General features: G+C 35.1%; 1 protein-coding gene across 1 annotated transcript in view; it reads right to left on the bottom strand.

Annotated features, from left to right (window-relative positions):
- The window catches only part of LOC149791745 (deoxynucleoside triphosphate triphosphohydrolase SAMHD1-like), a 42438-nt gene extending 15942 nt beyond the window's left edge, over positions 1–26496 (bottom strand). The window contains exons 1-10 of the mRNA XM_089970242.1: positions 26417–26496; positions 25915–25989; positions 12776–12936; positions 11444–11568; positions 10400–10470; positions 7275–7394; positions 6526–6582; positions 5656–5829; positions 1617–1708; positions 214–261 (exon numbers count right to left, since the gene is read on the bottom strand). Coding sequence (XP_089826368.1) covers positions 214–261; positions 1617–1708; positions 5656–5829; positions 6526–6582; positions 7275–7394; positions 10400–10470; positions 11444–11568; positions 12776–12936; positions 25915–25938 — 872 coding nt within the window. The 5' untranslated portion in view covers positions 25939–25989; positions 26417–26496. The remainder of the gene's footprint in view (positions 1–213; positions 262–1616; positions 1709–5655; positions 5830–6525; positions 6583–7274; positions 7395–10399; positions 10471–11443; positions 11569–12775; positions 12937–25914; positions 25990–26416) is intronic.
- Between the last annotated feature and the right edge of the window lie 1197 nt (positions 26497–27693).

The raw sequence follows: 27693 nt of genomic DNA on the forward strand, positions 1-27693 counted from the left end.
ATTCTAGAATACTATTTTAAACATCATTACTTTACTATTCCTTTGGTAATATGAGCTATATATTATTTTTCAGTTGTGATATTCATTGTTCCAGGTTCAGAGGTTAATAAAATGTAAACTTGGAATTCCTGCCGTACCTTTATGCTCAATACTATAATGGCAATAGTTCTAGTGCGTGAGCGAAATAGTTATAAAAGAATAAACGTTACTAACCCTTGCGTTGTCGACTCTGATCCAGAGGCCTTGAAAATATCTTTTAACCTTTAAGTAAAACATTGACAAATGCTGAATGTTATTTCTTTAGAGCACACAGAGAGATTATAATTGGTTATCCACATCTATAAATAAATATTCTAATCAATACTGACAATATTAAAGAAATAACGCAAGTACGTTATGAATATTATTGTCTGATGCAATATTCAAAATTGTGTCCGTAACTCTTGGATGGAGGATGATAACATGATGATTTGTTTATGTGCATTGGTCAGACATGTTGTGTGCTGAATATATAATCAATATTGTTGTGTAAGTTTTCCTGGATGCAGCTGATATCATTATATCATGTTAAAATATCACTTAAGTGTTAAAAATTGCGCTTCAAGCACAGACGGAATTGAAAGAAGCAAATTTACATTTATAAAATCGATATCATGATTAATGAACGTTGATCATATGCTCTTGGTGACAGTTAAATACAAATATCTCTAATTGCTATATAATTTAAAATACTTTATGAATGGCGTCAACACGGTCTAGCAGTATTCAGTATTCATATTTGATAAGATTAGCATAGATTAGGAGATCAATTAAATCATGCTAATCTAATCTTTAGGATTGATTGACTCATATATATGCATGTGTATATGTTTATTTAACAATGATTCAACGTTAATAAATATGTTGTAAAAACATTATCATTTGTTTTTGATTTCTTACTTACCTTGTGTAAGCCTTATTCAACATATGCTCGTCAATAAATAAATTTTAAAAAATTTGAGAATGTAATTCAAGCACTCGCTGCTACTCAGTTTGTAGAGAGATCTAGCTGCTCAAGATTTTCAATAATTACATCTCTGATGAAAGAAAATCCATATACGAAAAGTAATATTTCGTTCAGATCTTCCCCAAAACGACAGAGGTTGCCAGTGAAAAAAATAACTATGCATGCGCAATGGTTTTATTTCTCTATAGTATATCATATAGACTACTATATTGCTTATACAAGCTGCTGAAAGCAGGTGCATTTCCTATCGACTTTGGCATTAGACATTTCCTGCCTGAGGAAGCCAAAATGGTTGCTTTTCAGTGTATATAATGTGTGTTGTAATGCTATCATATGTTTCCTAACCTATATAGATACAAAACACTTCAAGTGTTGACTGAAGCAATGCACTTGAAGAAACCGACAATATTCCCATGTAGTGCAAGCTGAGAAGCAACATGCAGTAACTGTGCATGTGTAGAATATTCAACTCAATTCAGAACTAATCACGTGTGTTAGTGCGTTAGTGGTCCAAAACGGTTGTTGGGAGTTGCGCGGTTCAACTATTAAACAGGCACGCGATAGTGCGCACAGTCTAAGCCAATAATACCGAGAGGTAAAGATTACTTACATCAGTTTCATTGAAACGATAACTCTGTGCTGGTAGACGTATCGATGTAGTGTGATTCTTGTTTGGAACATGTTGTAGAACATCAAAGCATCCTAAAGTTTGGAAGAAGGAAAATTATTATTTGGGAAACAAACATTCTGTTTTTTTCTATTATCAGAAACACATGGTCGTAAAATTCGACCAAACTGGCACTAGACTTAAATACTTAATGGAAATTTAAAGCCCATACATCGCCGTTTGTCATAAATTACACCATTCTTACAATCAAACAAAAATTTGAAACGATAGAAATGATCTGTTTACGAAGCTATCTGACATATACTGTTCTTTGAAATAAGATGTTTGGTGTAAACGACGCTCAAATATTCAATTTTGAATGAAGAGGTGCCACCCCTTAAGTCAGTCAAAGAGGTCGCTCATGATTGTAATCTTTCCCGGATTCCTCAAACAGTAATGATGTGGTACGTTCTACAAATTCGGTTATTGACTAATCTAATAATATCAACATTTGCATGTGGTGCACAAATTGGTTCCAGAGGAACCGAAAAGAGGCAGACTCGCTTTTTAAAGCCTATCTAAGAAGATAAAGCACGCATTAAATATCGGCTGACCCACGGATGTCGCCGGTCAACATCGGATTAATTCATACACTTGTGAAAAATGTCAGGTTTTAGACTTTACTTAGACCAAGCAATAACATTTGCAACAATATAAATACAACGTAAGAAATAGGTAATCATTATTTTTTGAAATGGCTAACAAAATAGCAAGACATTTAGATAGCTCAGAAACGTCATTGTTGAAGAGACTGACTGAACGAAAGACCAACTGAATGTTTTATTTTTTGTGTTCATTAAGCAATAAAGCAATATCTGGAGACATTTATGTAGTACTTATAGGTTACTGCATTTGTATGGGAAAATATGAACGAGTTTTTGTTTGATGGAATACTGCACGACCTTGGGAGTGCAGTATATCCATCCGACAAAACGAGTTCGTATTTTCCCATACAAATGCAGTAAAACTATTATTATATGATCAATTTTTAATCTACCTAAGGCTTAGTTACATAAACAAAATACACTACAAGAAACAACCTAAATGAATGTATGCCGTATTCCAAACTAAATACACAAGCGCATATTCATCATTACGCAACAACAACATCATTACTGCGAACATAACCCCGCCCAGATAAATTTGAACTTAGTCGCGATCGACGTAACTTTTGAAAGAAAATGCCGTGTCTAGTTAAAATTGAAATTTGGAGTCATATTGTGAATGAATGTGCATTGCAACAGCTTTTCCATTTGATCTGGAATGAATAGATTGTTGTATTTTTATCGATCCTACGACATTTTGTGATTATGGACTGGATTTGTATGTGACAATTCTACATGAAATACGTGGGATTGAAGAAGCTAGGGTGAAGCGTTGACATCTGCAAATGTGTTTCTGTTTCTGTCACTGAATGTTTGAAATCATACTGTGGGGAAATATGAAGTCTTTCAATTGAAATTATCAAAAAGACGCTATGGAATGTAATGCTTATTCATTTTGAGTTCAGTAAGGAGGATGTAATTGCTCTTATCATCGAAATTACAGTGCAATTTCGAAATGTGTAATCAAGATTGAGAACCTATGACATGGCTCATGTAATTCGGATTTGCAGAACTAAGAAAGTACATTTTGGGGAAATTCAAGATGTAAAACTGTATGTATATTTTTTGCCATTCTTATCACCAGCTAAAGAAGACAGTAAATGACTTGTCACTTGTATGTTATTTGTAAGGACATATTCTTGCGTCTGTTGTATAGCGTAGCTAGCCTAAATCCGAAACACTGTATTAACGCGGAATGTGCCAAAGCAACAGGTATGTGGCAGTCCATGAAACATCTGTTTTAGTTCATTCAAAAACAAATTTAAACAACCACAACGTAAAGTGCCTCTTACGCGAGTGTACACGATTTGTTTACAAATTAAAAGTGCAGGCGTCTGCGTTCAGTGTTACTTTACAATAGAAAGTAGTTCTTTTATGCACGTGAATGCTATATGTGTATTGGCGCAAGGGTTCAGTATCGAGCAATACTACACGATTCTGGCAATGTAAAGTTAACGGGGAAAACAACGAGAATAATAATAATTTTAACTTATTTTGAATAGGTTTGGTTATCGTTTATATAACGTAACGGCTGTATTCCGATTGGCATCGACTCAATTCTGCTGCGTTAGTGTTGTTATCGTTTAATCAACTTCATTTCTTTTGGCTAACGTTCCGTGCGGAATCCATAAATATCGTTGATCGAAGTGTAAATAAGTAGGCTAGGAGTCTAAGAGGCGGAAGCCATGCCAAAAATTTACGGTGCGAAACTTCAAAAAGCTTCTTCAGTATTAGCATTTCCAGTTTATTATGTCCACCATCCAACTGTAAATACAACTTTCGCAATGAATTTTCCTGTTGTTTTCCTGACAACGTTGACATGCAATGAAGGGTGCTCACAGGTTCTGCCAGCCACCGTACCCCGAAAACCTATTCTGAATATGGGGTCAGACCAGGATAAAATATTTCTCTTTTTGTGTAGAGCCACGTACTTATATCTAAATTTAGTGGTGATGTTAATCTGTACCTTTCACTGTGAAAGATTCATCAAATCGGCCGATTTTTACGTTAGAATGATTGGAAAAAGGCAATACTTTGAGATGCCTTTTATTGTGCTTGTAAAAGTAACGTGATGGAAGTTAACAGTCAAAGTTAGTATGAAATATGGTCAGGAACCATGTTTTTATTGCTCCATAGTAGATTCATGCACCTGCCAGGCTTTGTTTGTTATGTATATTTGGTTTAATTTATATTTGATTTAATTTATTTGTTCTAAAATAATCTTTTTATTTTTAATTTCATTACGTATCAAAGTAATGTAAATTTGTTTACAAGGAATTTGATATTTTCCAGAAATTAATTTGGCCTGACTGTTCACTTGTAAACACCGAAATTTGTATCTTTTGCTGACCTAGTTCCTGGCCTTGATTGATAATCAAGTAAAGAATTATTTTTAATGCATTCTTATAGTGTGAATGATATTAGTGAAATCGAAGTTGACTAGGATTATGGGACTTTAGACGTAAACACTTCTACGCTGTTCTCAAAATTCTGGAGAGTTGACCCTCATCCGGCAATCTGTTTTGCGTTTTAAATTGCTGTATAACCTTTGTCTGTAGAGAAATTAGTCCGTTGGGCTTTTACACTGGAAAGTGGGTGTTTGTGACCAGTTGGAGTTACGTTTTATTTTTTTTTATAAATTATTTGGATTCTAAAACATTAATTCTTATTCCTGAAAATATTAGAGTGCTCATACAGAATTCTTGGACAAAGACATGTCTTAAAATTTTATTCGGAAATTCAAACACGGGAATATTGTTTGTGAATCAACGAAACACTGTAGACACATCCATTACATAAAGGCTACAATATACGTCATCGGCTTCCATTTTGGATTTTTGGTCGGGACTCCAACTTGAATTCATTATAACATTTCATTACTAGGACTTCTAAAATTTAATTCGTGGATTATTCTTGGATGATTTTTGGATTTGACTCTTAAAACGGTATTTTTACAGTGTTATTCCAGGGAAATAAATTACTTGTTATTTTTTTTTAAAGCTTGTTGTTTTCACTCTCTTTTGTTACTATTTATTAGAGCCAATACGAGTAACATAAGATGATCAACTGTCATTAAAACAAATGTATGGTAATACCTGGCACGTTTTAGTATGTGTTAATGCACTATAATGGCTATGTCACCACTAATGATCATATTTGTCATTGGAATATTCGTCTGAGTTCAGCTTGGAGAAATGCATGCAGCTAATATATAGCAAAATAATATGTTGGTGGTCAGACCCAATATTCAGAGAATTCAGCTACTTCCGCTTATACTGAAGTGCCCCGCTTAGTGGTAGCATATATGTGTGTGCATTCGTTTTTGTACCGTTTACCATGTTGCATAAAAGTCAAACGTAATGTCATTTTGTGTATACCTTCTCTGGATATCCTATTTGATGGACTAGTGGTTCACTTGAGGTCAATACAACTCTTGCACCCAAGATGGCCCTCTCGCTCAAGAACCTCTCATTCATGCCACAATACATGGCGTCTCTGCATAAGTAATCCCACATGTCGACGTCAATGGAGTTTTCCTTATTTGTAACAATCTGAAATCAAAGAAATATTTATGAGTTTTTATGCATGTGCTTTGATTCAGATTATAAAGAGTTTAACATGTTTAGTTACAAAACATATGTAATCTTATACTAACAGCGACAAAGCACATTGAAAATTATGGGAAATCTGGAAAGTTGCAAGAAGACAGTTAAAGCTTTTTGTATTTCTATAGTCTATTTAGACGAACGCCACTATGAGGAAGCTAAAAAACTGCATGCTGATTTGATTCTAAACAATATGTTCTCCTTGTTTCGTATATGTACAATATCAAGGGAAACTGAACTTTTCGCGGTCTTTGTATGAAGCGAACGGTCCATACATTCACATTAACATATTTTGATATTTTGAGATAATGCGAAATTACTACTATCGTGTAAATTTCATGCTCACAGATTCGCTGGCCTTGAGCAAAAATTATATATATGGTATTATTGTTTCGCTTAACATTTCCAGTTTTTCTTTTGTTTAACATGTATATCTATGCAGGTATTATTAAACGTTTCTCGGTCAAAATAATGAAGATGGGCATTACTACTTATTTTGCAAGTAGTTAGGTAGCTTTGCTAATAGTTATGTCCAGAAAACTGATAATAGTGAAAAACTATTCATTAATTAGTTTGATTCCATGGCAAATGTAATTACAAAGTAATGAAGTATATATTAGCTTTAGAAATGTAATATAGAACCTGGAAAATATATGCCCTCTTCTTTTCTTCATCAGTCATCTTCGAGATCTTTTTGCCCTGAAATAGATAGGTGAATATGAAGGGGCGCACACTCCTAACTTTGAATTTATGATTCATTGAAATTCTTACAGTAACCGGCCATAACATTGTAAAGCAGTTTAAAATTGTAAAAAATGCCTGAGATGTATACACAAGTTGCATCTATGTCATTATTCCAGCTATAAACAAATACAATAGTCGACACACAAAGGGATTTATCAATGGTCTTGATTGAATCAACGACACAAAGCCCAATGAAAACAGAGCAATACACCTTAAAAAGGGGGAAAAACAAACAAAACGAACAGTACAAACAATACGATTAGCATTTTCATTTACTTAATCACTACATGAATCAGAATGATGCATTTTGTTAGATGAACTATTGTACATTATCCATTCTCCTTCCCCTATTCCCCTGCGCGCATTATATGGATAATAGAGCGACAGAGGAACAACATATATCATTGAAAATAGAGAACATGGAATATATAATAGAGAGACATAGGAACAACATATATCATTGAATATAGAGAACATGGAAATATATATTTTCATAGAATCGAACTACACGCAAACTGTACTTTTAAAGTAATCCGTTTGATTCTTGTTGCATTAGTACTAACGAATTATTACTCACGTTGAAGTGTCACATACAGATACCCATTTTGTTCTGAATAATTTGGGATTTAAACATAGAGTATACGTACCATAATCAATCTCATGATAAGGCGTATTGATTTGGTTCGGTCCTCTTTCGTTAGTGTTCCTAAGATTTCGGGATGATTTTTGAAGATTCTTTTGACCAATCGACAGGACATATCTTGATGCTGTAATTCCGAATGATATTGCCGTAAAATATATCTGATATAAATCTGTGACTTCTACGAAATAGCAGTCGATATACAGAAGAAAGATACTTGCAAGATAATTATGTCAATATAAAGGAAGGCAAACATTTATATGCAAGAAGTCTTGTGCATTTCTTGTGATCTAGTAGGAAAAAATATTGCTTAAAACAAAAATTAATCCTTTATTCACACAAATACTAAAACGTAAATATAGAGAGATAAGATATATCAGTTAAAATAGAGAACATGGGGATACAAACTCTCACGGAGTCGACCAAGAGGCAATACATTTCATTTACAGAGAACTCATCCATTTAATTCCAGGTGCATTACTGTTAAATATTTACTCAAACTGAAGATATTACATTCAGATTTGTAGGACTGCACACATTTATTAACTTAACATTTTTGACTTTTCAATTTGATACCCAGGCAGGTTCTTAACTGTAAGGGTATATTCCCGGACAAGTGTTAATTTTGTTCTTATGATTTAAGAGTTGCCTTTCATACCGGTACCGACATATTAAGGAAAAGTATCTTTGCTACTAACAGTGTTATATCAGCGCGAAGTAAGTTTTTATCATGCAACAAACGTGCTCTCTTAAATGTACCTCTCGTCTTTATTGCACTTCAGTTTGCAAGGCAATCACATAATAAATATATTCGAGCTATTTGTATGTTATTCGGCAGGCAGATTCGGCATTCGGTCGGACGGGTTACGTGATCACTGTATCCTGATGAGCGGGCGTTCTTTATTCGCTAAGAAACGGACAATCAATTTGATAATCAGCTTATTTTTCCCTAGAGATGGTTGTTGATCATGAGAGTTGGTGGGAGCTGGGGAAGATTACATATCAAATGTCGCATTGCTGCATTTTGCATTAAAACATAGTTAAGACTAATAACCATGACGAACAGAAAACCCTTCAATATAGTTTCAATGTAATCGATACGTGTGAAAGATGTACAAAAATCTGATACGAGAAAGTTTGTCAAAAGCGAACATAGTATTTTAATGTCAATCTCGTTTCACAGGCAAGTCTATTGCAATCTTGCTGGCTCTGTTTAGTCAAACATGCAGCAAGACCTTGTTACTCAGTCAGGCAATGTCAAAATATGGTAATGGTTTTGCGTTCTATAAGGAAGTAATAATTTCAGAGGCAACTCTGTTTTAGTTCTTCAATGCGTTGATGGTATACAAGACAGAAACTTAATACACGGTCAAACAAGCCCAGAATTTGGCGGAAGATAAGATTTATGTTGGTCTATGGTAAGATTATTATATTTTACGTTGTTTGTTTGACATTTAGTTTTTTTTTAAAAAAACACAATACATTATTATGCTACTAGATATTGTTTGCAGAAACACCAGGAATACCTTCAGTACATTCTGAATACGTGTCCCCAAGTTTCTGAACCATAACACAATATAGGGTTTACCATGGAATCAAATATTTTAAAAACAACTTCACAGCGAAACGACACACATTTCCTTTGGCAATAAAAGATAACCTTAACAGAAAGGATACATTGTTCAACTAATGTTTCCTTAGACTTCACCCAGGAAAATAATGATGAAAACACAAGACCCATATATTAATACAATGGAATTGTACCTAATTAAAAACCACATTTTATAATTTAGTTAAATGCCCTCCATCGAAAAACACGATGATTTGTGGCAAATCCACGTTAACTAAAGCTCCACTAATGTTACAACAGAGTCATATTTTGTGTATATGCTGTACCAACGCAATCATTACATTATTGCTATTAGATATGTCGTCCGCAGATAAGAGTGCGGACAAATCAGGAGCATTTTCAGAAATAGAAATATTGCTGTCACGATTCGGCTGTGAAGACAGAAATGTAGAAGAGCATATAAATACAGGAAATAATAGTAATTATTTGATATGGGATTTTAACGTTACGGATCACGAGGGTGTATTGAACTTCGGCATTACAGATAACACTTTACTGGACCAAGGGAATTTAAACAATATATTAACAAAAATAGTTTGGTATTTAATATGAATAATTTCATGTCCATTATAGAAATTAGACATTTGAGAGGTAATATAGTTAGATATTGAACAAGACAGAGACAAGAACATAAGAAAAGCTAGAAACATTCTGTGGCATACTTTTTATCCAACGGTAATTCAGTTAGTGTAATGTGTTGTTATTGATAATGATATCGAGACTCTCGAGCAATGCCAGAAGATGGCGTAAGACAAGGTTTTAGTTACAAAATTCATTGTTATGTTATCCAATACATTTATCGAGAGAACAAATAGTGAAGAAAAGAGCGACGTGCTGCTATGCTGCAAAGCAAAAACATCAGTTAGGATAGGACACTTGTTGCATGCTTAGAGAGTTATTTTTCTGTTTGCAAAAGTAAGCCACTCACTGTAATTACCTTGGTCTTTGTACTTCTCCCCGCTATGTTAAATGTCTCCAGAAGAACAGAGTGCCTTTCAGTGTTTAATTCCGATAGCGGTGTTGTTCAGTAGGTGTGTGTGTTGGTGAGAACAAGCGGTGGGTGGTAATATTTAACGAGTGGCAATATATAAAATATGAAACTGCACATAATTTACTAAAACCATAATTGCTATGGGATGAATATTATTATGGAACTGTGATAAATTATTCAAAGAAATTCTGGACAAAGCCATCTTGACGACGTCACTGGTCTTGAAGGACCGGTAAATTTTCGGATTTCAGACTTATAAGGAACTTTTCATTCAAATATGGCTTTCAATGACTTTTTTACTTTTTTTAGATTAACTTTATAATACTGTAAGTTCCAATCACGCTTTCATTTGTAACTTTGATAACTAAACTATTTCTCAAATTTTACGAAACTTGTCGCTTTTGCTTCTTTCTGTTACATGGTTTATAACCATAAAGTCTTAACAAAGACTAAAAAGTAGGATCAGAAAAAGTAGTAATAAATTATTAACAGAGCGAGGTTTCGAACTCACTTTCCATCGACATTCCTCTCCATACATTTCTTGACAAATCTCTTCGTAAATGTGTGAGAACGGTCCATGACCTAGAAAAATGAGTAATGTAATACCATGTAATAGACATTGATTAGTGAGATGCGTAAGTGTGGCATTCATGATCTTACATGTTTGATGCGTGAATATTTTGTCTTGACCTCAAAATGAGTGACACGTAGTGCGGAACATGTAGGCTTCATATCCAGGTTGTAGAGGTTTTATTTGCATGTAAATCTGACATACCATTACTAGGATCTTGTGTTTATTTAATATATATCTATGAAGATAGTCAGGTGATTATAGGCTTATAGATGTACAATGCACTCAGATCGTTTAGCTTCTTTGATACATTTTATGCAGGATTTATATCTACATACTGGATTTCACATTTATATATTTTCTTTAAATTTTATACTAATAACAATCTGTCAAAATATACATGGTTTCTCCTTCTGATGAAGATACTAAACTTATATGTTGCAAACACCCCGATAACAAGTCGAGTCATGGCATTATTTCTTAGGCATGTCAGTCCCATTTTCAAGCTGAGTTTACAAAATTATGATGGAAAGGTCTTACATCTCTGATTCAGATATTAGGCTGTATTTCTGAACTTGTCCTCTAAGTATTTCGATTATTAAAATGTTCCATGCAATGTTAAGATGCCGCTTTTATCATATAGTTGCCTAACAAAGATGCATACGAGTTTGTTATAAAAAACGTGTTAAAACTGGTTAGTGATGCGTTTTCGTATCATCATTTGAAGGTATTAGGACGCTAACTAAAGCATGGATACAATTAGGTAAAAGTTGTATAATACTGTAAGCCAAAGATTTAGAAAATTAAATGTAGTTGGAGGCCTTGTAGCATCAAATTTACTTTACTATGCAGATAAATACAGACTTTGATTGCTTCAGCACTATCCAAAATATTTATCTTGATTAGTATTTTAAACCTAGAATAAAAAACCTTATACAATATGGTTCTTACCTCATTTAAAAAAGTGAAAATAAGTGAACGTACCTAAGTCATGACAAAGTGCAGCAATTCGTATGCAATCCTCTTCCCAATCCTCCATTTTTATACTTCCCGTTGTGATGCCAAATCTCTTTAATCCGTCAATCATTTTACAGGTAAGAAAATAAACACTAAAATGTTCAAAATAAAATCTTTTAATGGCATGACTTTCATCGACGGATATCCTTTATATTTAGCTCCTGAGAACAGAGTTGCAATTGGTCGCTTTCTAGAAACAAATGGCACAAGCCTCCCTTTCCCTTTATCAACAAGTTCGATTGCTTGTATTCCACAGTCTGCGTAACCTTCATGTCCCTAGATAAAAACTGCTAGAGGTCAAAGTGCACATTTGTGTAGGTAAGCGGATTTAATATTGTTTTAATAGAGCCTGAAGGAAATTGTATCAGTCGAAACTTATATCATTCTTTATTTCCTGAACACTTAAGACTTGTATTAACTTCATTCCACGTTATTTTACAATTCTTACAAGTTTTCAAATTTTATTTTTGTTTGACTTTTGAATTTTTAAAATTTGTAAAATAATTAATCAAGTTAAGGTTAAAAACTGAAACCATTTTGTCCTCACAGTTGATTTTAGTAAATTATTTTACATTCACAATATAGACTATTTAACAAAAATACAACTCAAAAGATGATTAAAAAATCAGATTTTGAATATTTTCAATGCTCATAAAGTTATTATTGATTGAAAATATTAGCATAGAATATTAAAACAATAACAAATATTATTTAGATATTAAAACTAGTAGGTTTATGAAAGAGAATGAATTACACAAATGTCTGAAAAGGGAACAATTCTGAAATATAGAGAATACATTACGAAAAAGTCAACTGAACACATTAAGATCTTTAAAAACATTAGGTTAAAGGAATCGCTGTACCTTTGTCTGTGTAACGGTATGTACAATCACATGTTGCGAATGTGTGCATTATATTACTAACAAGATTAATTAAAAACACAAATAATACAAATCGTTATTTTAATTACAATTAAATTATATAATTTCGCAAAGGTGCATTTATTCTTGGTACTGTCTTGTTTTAAATGTCTTAGAGGAAATTTATTCTTCAGCTTCTGTTAAATCTCCCTTGTGGCTCCGTCTCTAACGATTTCACAGACATTACATAATATTGTGTAAGTTGACATTCCGTAAGATAATGCAAAGGTTTAATATTATGAAAAAACTATGATAGATATAAACGGGTTGTATGAGATATTCTGCAAAATTATATAGAAATTAGGAAATTATTATTAATTTTCGCTGACAAGAGTTTTATCTGAAACTAGTTATTGGAATATTAAAATGATATATTAACCCAATACTGTGTGCAAATCGTGTATGAGTTGCACCAGGGTACACATAGTCTGTGCAGCCAAGTTGTTTAATAAACCGCAGTCTTTGAAACTCTTTTGTGTCAATGATTTGGACAGCTACTGGATCTAGCTGTATCACACCATGTACAGGATCCAATACAATCTGAAAGGTCAAAGGAAATACAGTATATTAGGGCAGTGAGAAAAATGTGAAATAGGACTGCGATAATAATTTAAGTTCGGACATTTCTCGTGGCGCTGTGAGCAGAACTGTGAGATGGTTTTACAAATATGTTCTAATTCTAAGAATGTATTCCACGTTCTAGTTTTGTAGCAAATATTTAACAGCAAAGGTTTGTAGCTAAGGTACTTATTCAAACATAAATTGCCATTTTAGGATTGTATCGAGACGCTTGTTCCCGATCTAGGAATTTGCTGAGTTTCAAGTTAAAGTACGGCCTGAGCAAACAATGTGGATGTGCCGTGACACTTCTGTCGAATTTAAACTTGGTCTTCGATGTTCATTAAATCTTGCTTTCAGTGTCCTTTCCTCTTCCCCTATGTAGTCATGATGGCTTTCACTTTCACCCTGTCCTTCATACTTAATGTTATAGATAGGTCCACACATATCTCTCTTATCAGTCTTATCCTTAGGGTGAAGCACCATTTGTCTTAGGATTCGGTACGGTTTGAACTACACGTTAAGTTTGTGTCGGAAAATGCGCTTCAGGCATTCGGAAGTCCCTTTTACGTACGTAGGACGATGCTACCTTTCGAAACTATTCTCCCAGTTGGTTTGCTTTCCATGGTATTGTCATTCGGACTTTCGGTCAGCATGTTGAAAACCTTCTTTAATCGCCCATTGCGGATAATGACAACTCTTGAGGGCAGCATTGATATGGCCTAGGTCTTGTTTTAAATCTGTTGGATCAGATGTAACGACTTTGGATCTGATGGTACGAGTGAAATCAAGGTAATGGTCGGTACGCGTAGGTTTACTATAAACCATAATTTTCAATGTGCCGTCGTTTTTTGTCGGTGTTTGTGTCTAAAAAACGATATTCCGCCATTTCATTCTTTTTCGATGGTGAATTATAGTATCCGGTATATGTATGGAAATGTCATTGTTTATGTATAGTTCCTAGAGATTACTATATGATTGTATGTATTTATATATTTCATCTTGTAAATGCGTTTGTTGACGATGTATTTCTCTTGTTTACTTTCTCGGTTCAATGGTGTGGCCCACAATCTTGTAATTTGTATAATCCGTATTATGTAATCTTTGCTGAAGAGGAAATGAAGTCAGTTAGACAGTCAGTCATATGTAAATGCACGCAATCACGCATACATGCATATAAACATATATACATGCTTACATGTGTCATATAGAAAGAACTACATATATGGTTACCCTTGTATAAGTATTCCATTTTCTTTTCTTTAATATTTCAAAGTTAATGTTAAGCACATAATAAAGGAGATGTGCGAACATTTTTGTAGTTTTATCATCATCATGCATATGTTAAAACATCAGTGCCATGCTAAGTCAAATGCTATTTCGCTCTGACTACAAATTTGTATGATTGGAGGTACTGAGATATGTCGTTTGGTCAATACGGTAGATTACACATTACTACTGTCGTATTTTCATAACTTTTCTGGTCTATTTCATGGTCTTGTATTGTCCTGAACTTGATTGATCTGACGTAATCTCATTTGAAGAGTAAATAAGGTCAGTCAGTCAGTAAGTCACACACACACACATATACCTATATATAGATATATATATGGTTAGGTAAATTTATGATTCATTGTGTTATCGACCTTTGTCCATAATTATGGGAAGGATTTGTGCGCACCGGACAAATGTATAAAAACAATTTTATCATATTTGTTTCGATTCTTCTTCAGAACATTTGTTTTCTGCCGGTAAAAAACCTAATTATGGCGCACCTGATCTTCGAATCGATGTTTGCTAAGGGTTAAGTACAAATTCCGACTTTATTTACGAATTTGATGGAAACGTCCATTATTTCATAAGTAAGGTGACATTTTATATATAAGCTTATTTATATCATAATTATTTATTTTCTTTTAACAGGTGTCAAGTGTAATCGACATCATAGTTGAGTTCAGCAATATTTTTTGGAGGATTTATTTGTTTGAAGTATTTATTTGAATTACAAAGTACTTATCTACTTTTCGGACTAAATTATCAACATGGGATTATTATGAATTCATTTAAGGACATTCTTGATTATATAATTATGTTACATCAAGAGTGAGATCCATCAGCATACTACAAGCTCTTGGTATATGAGCACATTGAAAATAGGAAATTATTCGGGCCATCACTAGAATTCATTCAGACCATTCTATACGTATGGACTTATGATACGAACATTAAGGATAATTTTTGATTTAATTCACAATACAGTAAGTTCCGTCTTAAATTTTGACTTTGTATTTTGAGGCATTATTTGTTGAATTTTGCAAATGTTTTCGTTTTCGATCCTTTCTCTTACTTGGTGTAAAATCATAAATTCTTCAGAGGAAATTGGGGCCACTTGAATTGCTTAAACTACCTCCGAAAATTTCAATTTGTTTTAAAATAGAAACTCACTTTGTTTCGGATATATCTTAGTCCCCAGTATTATAATATCACGTATTTGAGAAATCGTTAGCGAAACCAATAAGCTTGTACATGGTCATCTAAAGTGGATATGTTTGTTTCAACTTCTACCAAGGTAGGGTTAGATGCATTATAATGACAGTTGCTTGAGCTTGCCAGATAGTATTTAATTTTGGAAGTAAAAACCTCTTAGTAACAAAAATAAATAATACAAATTTATCCGGTATTTGGTGGAAACGAACAGTTTTGACAAAAGTGCTCTGGGTTTGGTTAGGAAGTCTTTTTCTGGCTCTGAAATGAATTGAAAAGGAATTGAACTAAAGCACAAACACATAGAAAGAGAGCTAAGAAAGAATCAGCGTCATAAAAAATGTTGGAAGTTCAAAATCAGAAAGGGACTAATAAAGAAAATGAAAAAAAAGACAAATGCGTATGTGTGTGATGTGGATTTTTAATGTAGCTCTAACAATTTTATCGATACGACGTAGCTTTGTGACCGTTTATAGTGATATGGCATGATTGCCCACCTGGTCAAATAATCATGACACCAGGTCGATCAGTCCTTACACTAACCTCTTTATGTTGAGCATCTCGCGAGGCAGCTCGTCTACCATTTTTAAAAGTCTTTGTATGACTCAGTCGGGTTTCGAACCCACGTAACCTCAATGATTATAGTCTCATCCACAGATTCGTAATTTTATATTACGGTCACCGCAGGGGAACCCGAACACTCGAGATCGCACCAGCGTCAGTCATTGGGCGTGTATGACAGTTGGCTTAATATCCGATCGCGAAAGTTCAATGGTGTTCGACAAATAACTGATTTGTGTTTTCGTCAGACGGTTGTGCCACCTGGAAAAATATTGCACTTCCTGCTGGCTCGTAGTACTCGGAATTGATTCGATCACTGAAGATGACAGGCAAAGACCCTAAAGGTTTCATACATGAACTCGAGTTTACACTCAGCTCTGCCATCTCGATCGAATCTGCATCGAATTGGTTATCATAGCACGGTTGTCAATGAAAGCAATTATCGGCTGCCTTAAACTAGTTATTTGTGCTAATAAGTCTCTAGCGCAGGACCTGGATGGTCAAATTAGCATTTCGCGTTAGAAATTGTCAGATTTTCGGCGATGTTTCAGAGCAATTTAACGTGTGACGTAATCAGTGGCAGCTCTGCAAGTATAACAGAAGGTAACATAAAACGCGATGATATTGATTACCCACCAACGGCCGAGGTTCTTCCATGGCATAAAATACCCGGTTGACACATATTCATTTTACCCTTGTGGACTAGGACTGGCGTATGTTAGATCTCAGTGTGGAGTCCTTGATAGTACAACTACTCATTAGAGAACAACCAGATATTTTAATACAATGACCATTGAACGTGGACGTGTATCAGTGCGTGTTTATAACACGAGAAAACCCGTTTACATGACATAGTTCAGCAGTGGCTTTGGAATTGATGTCCAGGGAGTGTTTGCAAGTGTACCGAAGGTGCTGTCAGCCTTTTTTATCAGGCCTTAACAAGTTGATATGTAAGTCGTTAATAGCATCAAAATCGTTGCTGAGGATCGGTCTAAAATTCTGGGATTTGGAGCGGTTCGATCAAATTGATCTGGACAACGACAATTATTGTCTCAAACACTGTGTGCAGAACCAAAATGATTACACTGCTATCCAGAGCTGGCCAATAACATTATCAATGAAGCCGCGCAACAGCGCATAACCGATTGAATGATCGCAAGTGTGCCAAAGAGAGATAGAGTACGATTGATGACTAGGATAGTACACGATTGGTGAATCCATATAAAAGGTACCAGTCAAAACCAGTACTAAGGAAATATTGGCTACATTTTAAGAAGTACCTAGCCCCATGTTGGAAATAGAAGTTATTTAAAATATATTTCAAAGCAAATGAGATTTTCATTATTCATCGAACCCACCTAAGGATCCTAATCAACAACACAGAAGAGAATTAGATGTGAATGCCACATTTCGATACGTTCTCCCTTGTGACGCTTTTTTAGAAATCAATTGAAAACGTGTTCGGACTAATGATGTTGATTACAATTACAGTGACAAGATTGCATGTGTCAACAATGGCATCTTAGCTTCTCTCAGCAGTGTAATTTATTTCATTGATGGAAAGGAAATTGAAAGAAATCATGATACTATCACGCCATTTCTTGGATACGGTGAAAGTTATGCAACATAAGCTGAATCGTCTATGATGTTTCATACGGAATGATTTGTCCATGCAGAGGGGCATCATTCTCGTTTTTGTGTGCAATTCTTCTCAGGAACACATATGGTTTATTTAGTTATGCTCGAAAGGCTTTTTCGGAGTCAAGCGCACAGTCATTTTATGCCGAAAAGTGACAAAATAGATGAATTTTTCATGACGCATGCGTCCCGCATGGTAATGATGAGATATCTAAATTAACACTGTGGATAATCGTGACTATCCATTTAATAATAGCCGAGACAACTTTGTTGTCGTTTATGAGTTCCGGAAGGACATCACCGCTGACATTTGAATGATCTCCGGGAAATTTTATTGGATTGTCACGTGTAGTTATGACAAAACACAACTTTATTAGCTTAATGCGGCCAAGCAAATGAAGAACGCGGTGACTTGAAGCTTATCAAAATTAGACGTTACACATTTTTTTAAGACCGATGGAATCTTTCCATTCTTTGTAAAATCATCTGCACTGAGAGCAGTAAGAACTGAAAATAAAATTGCTTTGAAAATGTCATTCGGTGGAAAGTCTATTCCGAATTATAAAGGTACAGTTTTTCAACCATCCAGGTCAACACTCAGAATACCATCAGGCAGAGGGTTGGATCACCCTCTGAAACTCTATACAGGTCTGTCAGCTGATGACCGATGTGAGTCTAATAATCAGTCTTACCTTTCTGGCCATTACTAAGTCATTTAAGCTGGATTCCATAACAGGACACGGATACGTGGTAACACCACTACAATTTCTGCACTTTGACTCGTATGAGCTTAAACCTCCAGTTGAAGCTGTTGATTATCTAACCCGGGGCCTGCACAACATATGCTGTTTCAGTCAATTCTGCCTTTGCAAACTCAGGTGGCATCTTGTTAGTTCAGCATTGCGTGCATTCTGGAGAGCAAAGCTTCCACAACACCATCACCACGATTTTACTAAGGAGTTAGAGCAATTCATAGTATTCAAAATAACATTTACGGACTCTATTCAACACAGGCGGCGCTGATGTGGACATGAGCATGTCTGCCACCGGATCATAGTTTACAAACCCGGTTGCTCTTGAAGACGACGCGGTCAAGCTTGTAGTTTTCCAAGAACAAGCTAAAAAAACTTAAAACGTCTTATGTTGACATTTAAGATATTGTTCTCAAGCTGAGGCTGTCTGTTTTGGAAAGCCTGGTAGCAATCAATGAAATTGGGGAATGAGAGAATTTGGTATGTCGATTTTCATTTCTCAACGACTATGTTGACGATTCTGATTCTGCAACAGAACAAGAAGACTAAGGTGATATTTTACAACGTTGCTTAGTAACTTCATGGAACAAAATTGAAGGAACATAAACCATAGAAGGATCGGAAAACAGTAGCTTATCAGCTTAGAAAATGTCTTAAATATCACAGGTTATTTGTGTATAATACCTATTATCATAAGCTGAATTTAAGGTTGGTGGTGTCAAATGATAATATTGATAAGTGATTGGGAGTGTCATGGTTTATTGTCACCAAGTTCAGGTATTTACAGAAGAGACGATATTGCTGCAGAACAAAATACAATTACACTACCTGTATAATTAGTTGATGCAGATGAAATGTAGTTTGAATTGCTCAATGTTAATGCGGTAATTAGGTCGCAAAATTTGCCAACGGAATTTTGGAGCGGCTGACCAGTGATGCCAACTTCGATAGTGATTTTCTTCCACTTGTCAAATACATATCTGCGAGAACGTGGTGTTAACACACCTTCGTATACACAGAAATATAATCTAGCTATGGCGCAAATAAATATCAACCGTCAGGACCACCATAATATACCATTACCAACTGGAAACTAACATTATCACATGAAAACACCCAGTCGTTCACTGCACAACCAAACATAAAAACACCCTGGGATTGTTTTCGAGAGGATCAGACGGGGTTCATCCACAGCGGTTGCATATCGCTCTGATTATATTGCACCAAACCTGCCTCAACCAAGAATATATAATATAGACGGGAATTTTAAAAACACGCCCTTGTCGTGTAAGTCGTTGAGGCGAAGACGAGAGCGATCGCTTCAGAAATTAATTAATCGTTCATTAAGTACAGTTTAGATTGAACTTAGGGCCAGGTCTCAAAAGGGCACAGTGGCATCAAATTTAAATATTTCACGAAATATATTTTGTAATATTTATGTCAGTTACACGGTCAAAAACAAAACATTGGTTCGAGTGTGTGTGTTGCATCTGAAAGTTGCCATCCTGTCGAGCAATTACGCCTCAGATTCACTTTATTAATATAAAAATATGATAGTCCTTCAATGTTATCGAAGCGAGAAAATAATTGGAGCCGAACAACAGTTAACAGATGAAATTCTCACAAGACAGTATTGCTCGTGAAATACAAGCCTGTATCGTTCTAGATGATATTTGTAAACATGCCGGAGCGACAAAAGTTGTCATTGTCCTGTTGGAAATGCCTCTACGGTGACTATCATAGGTAACCAACTGAGCTTGTATCGTCGCAGGGGTGTCTATAGTAACTGGTGAGGCTATCTGTGCTAGTAAATTAAAATATGATATGATCACATTCACGAATACATGTTTATTTGGAACTTTTTGCGGCGGCACAGAGTACGATTACGTGAATATACATGATGGTTTAGAGTATCATGTATTTGCATGGCTGAGTTAGAAACGATACTGGTAGAAAAGAAAACTACACGTCTGCTTGCACAGATACCGTACCGGGATGTTAGTGATTTTAAAATTATGTGACTGTTTGTCCGCAGATTTTATTATGGAAAATTCTTTATGCGACCAGTGGGTAAAGGTATAGCCAGTGTTTGTTCTAGAATTGTTCTTTCGTGGTTGTGCAATATATTTATGTGCGTTTCTATAATCTGAACCAGTTGCCATTGCTGCACGATTTGTCTTCTTAAAGGATGTTTCTTAATTTGGACTGTGCAGTTTAACTGCAAACTTTATTCTTCATCACAAATGCACTAACGTAATCAAGTCGGAAATGCTATATCGAATGATAAACTTTGCCCGTGTATTGGGACTACAACGATCATCACCATCCTGCTATTAATGAAGAGATTGCATTATATGGGCTTTTTGTCACATCTTTTAATAGCGAAACTCTCGGCTGCATGATTTGTGCCCGCTATATCAGGTTGATGTTCCATGTAACGTCTTTCTTGTTTAGCACTATCCGGTGTTGGCTTAGGACATGTACTGCTGTCTGATCATGTGTGTGAGTATTGTATGGGTCACATTTTCATACTTTAAAGAGATAATAAAGATACCAATGATGGTGAATTTAGTTCCATTATTTACTCTGAAAAACAGTGTCAGTTATTGTAGATTCATTTAGATGGTGATGTGGCATCTCGAATAAAGAATCGGTCCCCACACACGACAGCAGTGATAAACAGATCAAGTGAAATTCAGGACAATGTGCTAATCGTTCAAGAACGAAGAAACCAAATGGTCAATCAGAAATATTAATGTTTTGTTAATAATGTCCCCCTCAGCTTTATTGCTCTCAGTCTCTGTCTTAGCATCTTGCGTCTTGCTAGTTTGAGCTTGCGTCCTGCTAGTTAGTGCAGCCACGTCATGCATAGGAGGGTCACAGGCAATTTTCTCTCGGCTGCAGTTCCTGCACTGTACTACTTGTAGCATCTTAAGTTATGGACAATGGGCTACCTTGTTCCATTAATAGCTGCGTTACCGCCTAGTGTCACGATGACAGCTTCCTTGTTATACCCTTAAAACTTCTCAACCTCCACCCAACAAAGACGTACTCCATTTTACTCAATGCATCCAAGAGGACGGTGTGACACTTTGTCTTGACGTCGCAATGTTTTCTTTGCGGTAGATCATATCTGTAACAATGGCATGAGACTATTTGAGGAATCAAATGCGTCCCTACTTATATTTTTTGATCTATGTAAGATAGGAAATGCCCACAAATATGCTATAACACTGTCGTTGAAACTAGTTATGCCGGCTTCAGCATAGCCTTGCGGCTTGAACAACATGTAATGACCTAAAAGCGTTTTTGTTGTCAGGCCATGGTTTCGTGCAACATTTTCAAGGGAACATCCTTCCTTGCTCCTCAGTCCTGTAAACGTGTAATGATCACATATATTGATCACAATTGCTTGTTTTGGATATACGTCTTTTGCCAATCCGAGCTTTTATCCAAATGAAAATCATTGCAAACCTTCTCGTGGGCATCCATTTGGACCGTATTGCTAAACAAACAAATGATTGCAAAACAAGCCGAACGTTCACTAGAGTAAATAAATAGGTCGTCTCGTATGTGGCGACGGATCTTTCTCGTCAAGCAATAAATGAATAACATGTAAAATTTGCACATATGCGTTTAACACAAAGACGAAGTTTTAATTGCTGGCATATTCACATGGTTGTTGACACTAACACCACAACCGGTGTTCACGAGCCAAAACGCAAAAGAAAAAGAGTTTGCCATAATTCCCTAGAGTTTTGTGACAAATTATTGAACTAAACTATCGGCTCTATCTCTCAGTGCTCCCTGGATTAGAAAACTTGAACAAGCTTTACGGATCTTGCACATACACGGCATCCAGTAATTCCTCAGCATGTATCAACATCCGCGGATTTACGTTCACCTCGAACGAGAACACTCAACGAGGAAAAAGGATGCCCCAAAAGACAGGACGCTGCTACAAAGGAGACTAAAACCATTCGTTAGTTAATACCCTGGACTTCACCATATTGACTGTAATGAAATAAAATTCAGAACAAAGTACTGACTCACCATGAGTCTACCTGGCCTTTGCTTCTTTCGTAACAGCACTGCATGTACTTTCGGACCATTACCCCCGTTTAAAATACGTAGCAGGGAATCGGACAGCGCTAGCACGGACACAATAAAGAACGGTTTTAGTGCCGCCTGAAAGGTCATGTAGGTAAAGGCCGGCATTATTAAGTCCGTTAGTGTGATTACCGTAACAAATGCATCTAGTTACTTTTGGTGAGGTTCAACGCAAAATTCAAAAGGTTGATGCTTACAACCTCAACACAACATTGACACCATCGATGACTCATGCGCCGGCTTTTACCTCCTTTACCTCGATGATATTCGTGGAGAGGAAACATGTATAACACTTTCAATTCGTGCAAATGTGAGTCATACAGGCACATACTGACAGTAATGACCAATATTTTGTTCCATCCATTGTGTCGCACTTAAGCTGTGCAACTAGCATTGATTTTAAGCTTGCAGCTGGATACACCATCCATTTTAAGGGTTACAACATTAATGTACAAGCGTTAGATTCGAGATTTTCGGCGACTCCAACAATCTTCGGCTTTCGCAGTTAGAAGTCGTTCTATACCTAAATGTAAGGCATACTAAAGAAATTGGAGGGATGACAAGACCTAGGCAAGGAACACGATTGTCGGATGGCGCCTGCAAATACAGAAATTGACATCGTGGAATTGATTTAACTGGGATGGAACAAGGATGCAGGGTATATACAAACTGGCGTTGCCTAGAACATTCTAACCATATCGGGAAGCAATTAGGGTTCTTTGTCGAAACAACAGAAAAAAGGATTGTTCTCGAGGATTACGGCGTATAATTTTGCTGCAATAAAAACGTAGCATTTGGCAAACACTTTTAGTAATAACCTTTCCCAATGAATGTGTATTATTCTATATCACTCGTCTATCAACAGGAAAACAGTAACATAAAACAAAAGAAAAAACGGTTATCTTAGAAGAATACGTGCACTTTCACATAACATTAACTGACCAGAAAAGCAAATAATCCTGAAACCTTGCGTTGTCCATGACTCTCGACATGCATGTTGGTGTGTATGTAAGTCCGTGTCATTTAGAGACATATATATAAAAAAACTGATTAATTTGAGATACATATCCACAGAGGAGCTAACCCAACCATCCCACACAATCCAGTAGACTTTTGCAATAATCTGTTTATACAGGAGTTTAAAATTTCGAGGTTGCGAGAAAAATATTCTTATGTAACTCAGTAATAATTACAAGCGTGGAGTATGTTCGATGGTATGAACAATACGCCAACGACCCTGTATTTAAGCAATTTGTTGGCATTAATTAAAAAGATGCCAGCAAGCATCGCTTCCTCGGTTTCGCTTGCTATTGAGGTCACATCACTAAATTTGGACATGATTTATATGGCTGGAAATATTATTGACTGGTGAACAACAAGCTAACCACTTATCGAAAGAGGTATCCTCAAACTCCGTCTCCGATGAAGAGTTCAAGTTTATCCTCAACGAATTTAAAAAATGAAATAAGAGCGATGATGAATATCGGATATACTTTGGTTCTAATCGCACAAACGGAAAAACCGAATTAAAACCAACATGTGGCGTTAAAGCTCAAATATAAAACGTATCGCTTCAAATTCGTTATTTACTGTGTGTCGTCTGTATCAAACGATATAACTATGACAATGAATTCTTTCTGATTCGATGCCTATTCCCAGCAAAACCTCAAGTACACGAAATAGTGGAGGATATAAGTGTTGCTTTTTCATCAGCTTTATCAGTCTTGTTCAAAAGCTGTACTAGAATGTCAGCCGTTTTCCGCTAGTTAACAACTACCTGCCTTGATGTAAATTTAACGAAAATACTATGACATTTCTAAATACAAAATAACCCAATTTGAAGATTATATACTGCGCATGAACTCTCAGTACAAAAGAAATACAAAAGGTACCTCATAGCTGCAATTAATAGAAAATATCGAGTATTTTATATATATAATGATAGATATATAGAGAACAGAGTCAGCAAACGTGCGTAGTGGAACTCACACAAAGATATAATTCTGAATTTATTAGAACGTTATATAAGCATGATTAAGTCAATACAGTACAAAATGGAAGTCATAGACGGAATATTAGGCTGGCAAACAATATCCGAAAAGGCATTGACAGGCTACTTTTAAAAAAATTGACAACTTTTATTTTCAGATCATGCGCTGGGTGACGGCACTACTTGTTCTTTATGTAAACAAAAAATAATTGTCAAGTAGTTGGATGAAGTTGAAACGACAGTCCATGACCGCTCTCCGAGTATCACAACTAATACTTGGCCAAACTCACGCTATACTACGCCTACCTTTGCCTTTTCGAAACGATCAAAATGACTTCGTCACAGCACGTCTTCTATGAACACCGTGAAATAATTGTAAAATCTGGATATTGCGACACGAATACATACAGGGTCGGGACGGCGAGCAAGTCTGACTTTATATATATATATATATATATATATATATATATATATATATATATATATATATATATATATATATATATATATATATATATATATATATATATATATATATATATATATATATATATATATATATATATATATATATATTCTTAGCGTTACCCAAGTACAAAACTAAGTGTCAGGCTCAATGAATGGACGATGGTCGAGATTAACAATAATCTGGTTTGATTCTATCACTTCAAGCACGATCAATATAGTTAGTGTCTGTGAATTTTAAATGGGTGGGATGTAAGACATAGGTAATTAATATCGATTCACCATAGTATATCCGACGTAGATACGACCATGTTTAGTATCTCACTATGGTTACCATTGTGCACTAATGCGCACTTTGAAACAAGCACGGATCACTTTGCAAACACTTAATTCAATGAATGTTATATGCGTCAAAGGTAAATCCAGCAATATAATGACAATATTGAACATTGCTCGTTGAATGGAAAAAACCTTAATCGATATAGTAGGGATATACGTTAGCAACACCGATACTAACTGAAAGATTCGTTTTCTTGTAAATAAACTAAAAGCTTACTTTTAATTGTCTAGGTATATTAAATTTGAATATAAGTAAATAAAATAATTTGAGTAACCAGCTACATTTGATATGTTTGGTTATGTTTCTGATAAAGATGCGTGAAGAAGAAGAAGAAGAAGAAGAACAATAACAAGAACAAGAAAAACAAGAAGAACAAGGACAAGAAGAAGAACAAGAAGAAGAAGAAGCAGAAGAAAAAGAAACAAGAAGACGAAAAAGAAGAAAATGGGAAGAAAGAAAGAAATAAAGAAAGAACGTAAGTAACAAACAAAGAAAGAAACAAAGAAACAAAGAAAGAAAGAATATAGGAAGGAGAAGGAAAGAAAGGAAGGAAATAAAATAAAGAATAAGAACATGTTTCCAGTGAGCAGTCTTGAAGAACAAAATGATTTGTACTCAACCTTCCATTTTCTTGGGTCCGTCATATTCGTCTGGCTGCACCAATATTTATTTCAACACTTGCAAGATTTAGCAACCTGAAAAATTAAAGTGGAAGCTTACTTGAAGATTTAAATTTCTTATATGATTTATTTTGTTCTATTGAAAGACCAACGTATACGCTCGGAATCTGTTATGTCTGTATTCTACCTGTAAATTGTATTATGCATAATATGTAAGGTTCAACTGCTAAAACAAATTATCGTATAATATACTGAATCAAAATAATGTTAGTGATAATTAAATCATTAAAATATATGGATTGGTATCAAGTTAATGGTATCAATTCTTTCGTCCTAAACTATGCCTTAAAATGTATGTGCCATTTTGCGAACGTATGCAAAGAAGAAACTAAAATCATTTTCAGACGAATACATTCTTCTACTACTTACAGTTTTCCTAGAATTGGTAAAGATTAATACCAATTTGTTCTTAGTTATTTTATTATATGGAAAAGATATTTACCTCTGCGAGACGTTTCGCTTGGAAAAAATATGAACGGTAATGGTGGCTGACTGATCTATGGTGTACATTCATAATGAAACTAGTTTAATAAATACAGCCTTCCTGGAAATGTTGAAAGTTCAACAGCACAACGCGCATGCGATTTATCAACATTACCTAAGACGGATAAGTGGTACCGGCTGGTTAGTTTTCTCCACATATACTATTAGACTTGATTACAATAAGTATGGTATAGTTGACACATCAGGGAGTTGTAGGATAGTTATTTTTCTTCGATGAGGTACGCAACTTTATGCAAAATTACAGCAGGCCTTATTCACCCCCACCCACTCCGAACAACATGTAATTAATGGCCACGTTATCTCGTGACATATCGTTCGTCTTAAGTTAAATTTGCGCACTTAAACAGCCGGAATGTATACTTGTAAATATATTGATGTATGTACTTATGTAAATATATGCGGCATGTGTAGATGCATGTACTTTTGTTACAGATTGTGATTTAGCTAAATAAAAGACGTACTTGTCCATTTATCTCATTATACTTAAATGACGACATACGTAAGTAAATATTAGTGCATCACCACTGATGTGGACTCGTAAATATTCATATCTTGCTCTTGTTAACATTGTGCTGAATGACGAACTTGAATAATTACAAAGATAAAGTTTGTAGGGAGGTTTTTACGTGTCCGTTTGTATAAGGTTAATCCAAGGATATTATTCGGCCTTTGTTTCATGATCACTAATCTGCTCTAAGCATATCGATTTAGGTGCAGTGCTAGTTAGGGTAGGCAGGTTATCGTTCTTGTAAGGTCATTACATTTTCAGAGTGCAGCATGTGGAACGCTCAATTACCTTAATTCTTTGTTCTGTGCTAGCTTTGTTAAAAACAATGAGCATAAGATTATCAAGGGTCAATTATCCAAATATACTAAAATATGATAACGACTACTTTACATTGGCTCATTCTTTCGTAATAAGAATAATGTTGTAAATCAACGATTCCAGAATGGTATTTTTAAAACAATAACATAGGTTAACTGCGTGGCATTAATAATATCCAGATACCTGAAAATGTCGAATATAAATACATTAAATTAAATAGACCAAATAATCAAGGTAAGATATATGTCTTTCGGATGAAACGTGTTTGATTTTCTATATAGAATAACCCCATTGTCAAATCAATGGCAGATAGGCAATTATATACAAGAAACTAATAACTGACCAAAGATGGAATCGGTTTGGGGCCAATCTGAAACAGAAGCTATTTG

This window comes from Sinohyriopsis cumingii, chromosome 9, assembly GCF_028554795.1.
Source record: "Sinohyriopsis cumingii isolate HCF-2022 chromosome 9, ASM2855479v2, whole genome shotgun sequence".
NCBI classification, from domain to species: domain Eukaryota; kingdom Metazoa; phylum Mollusca; class Bivalvia; order Unionida; family Unionidae; genus Sinohyriopsis; species Sinohyriopsis cumingii.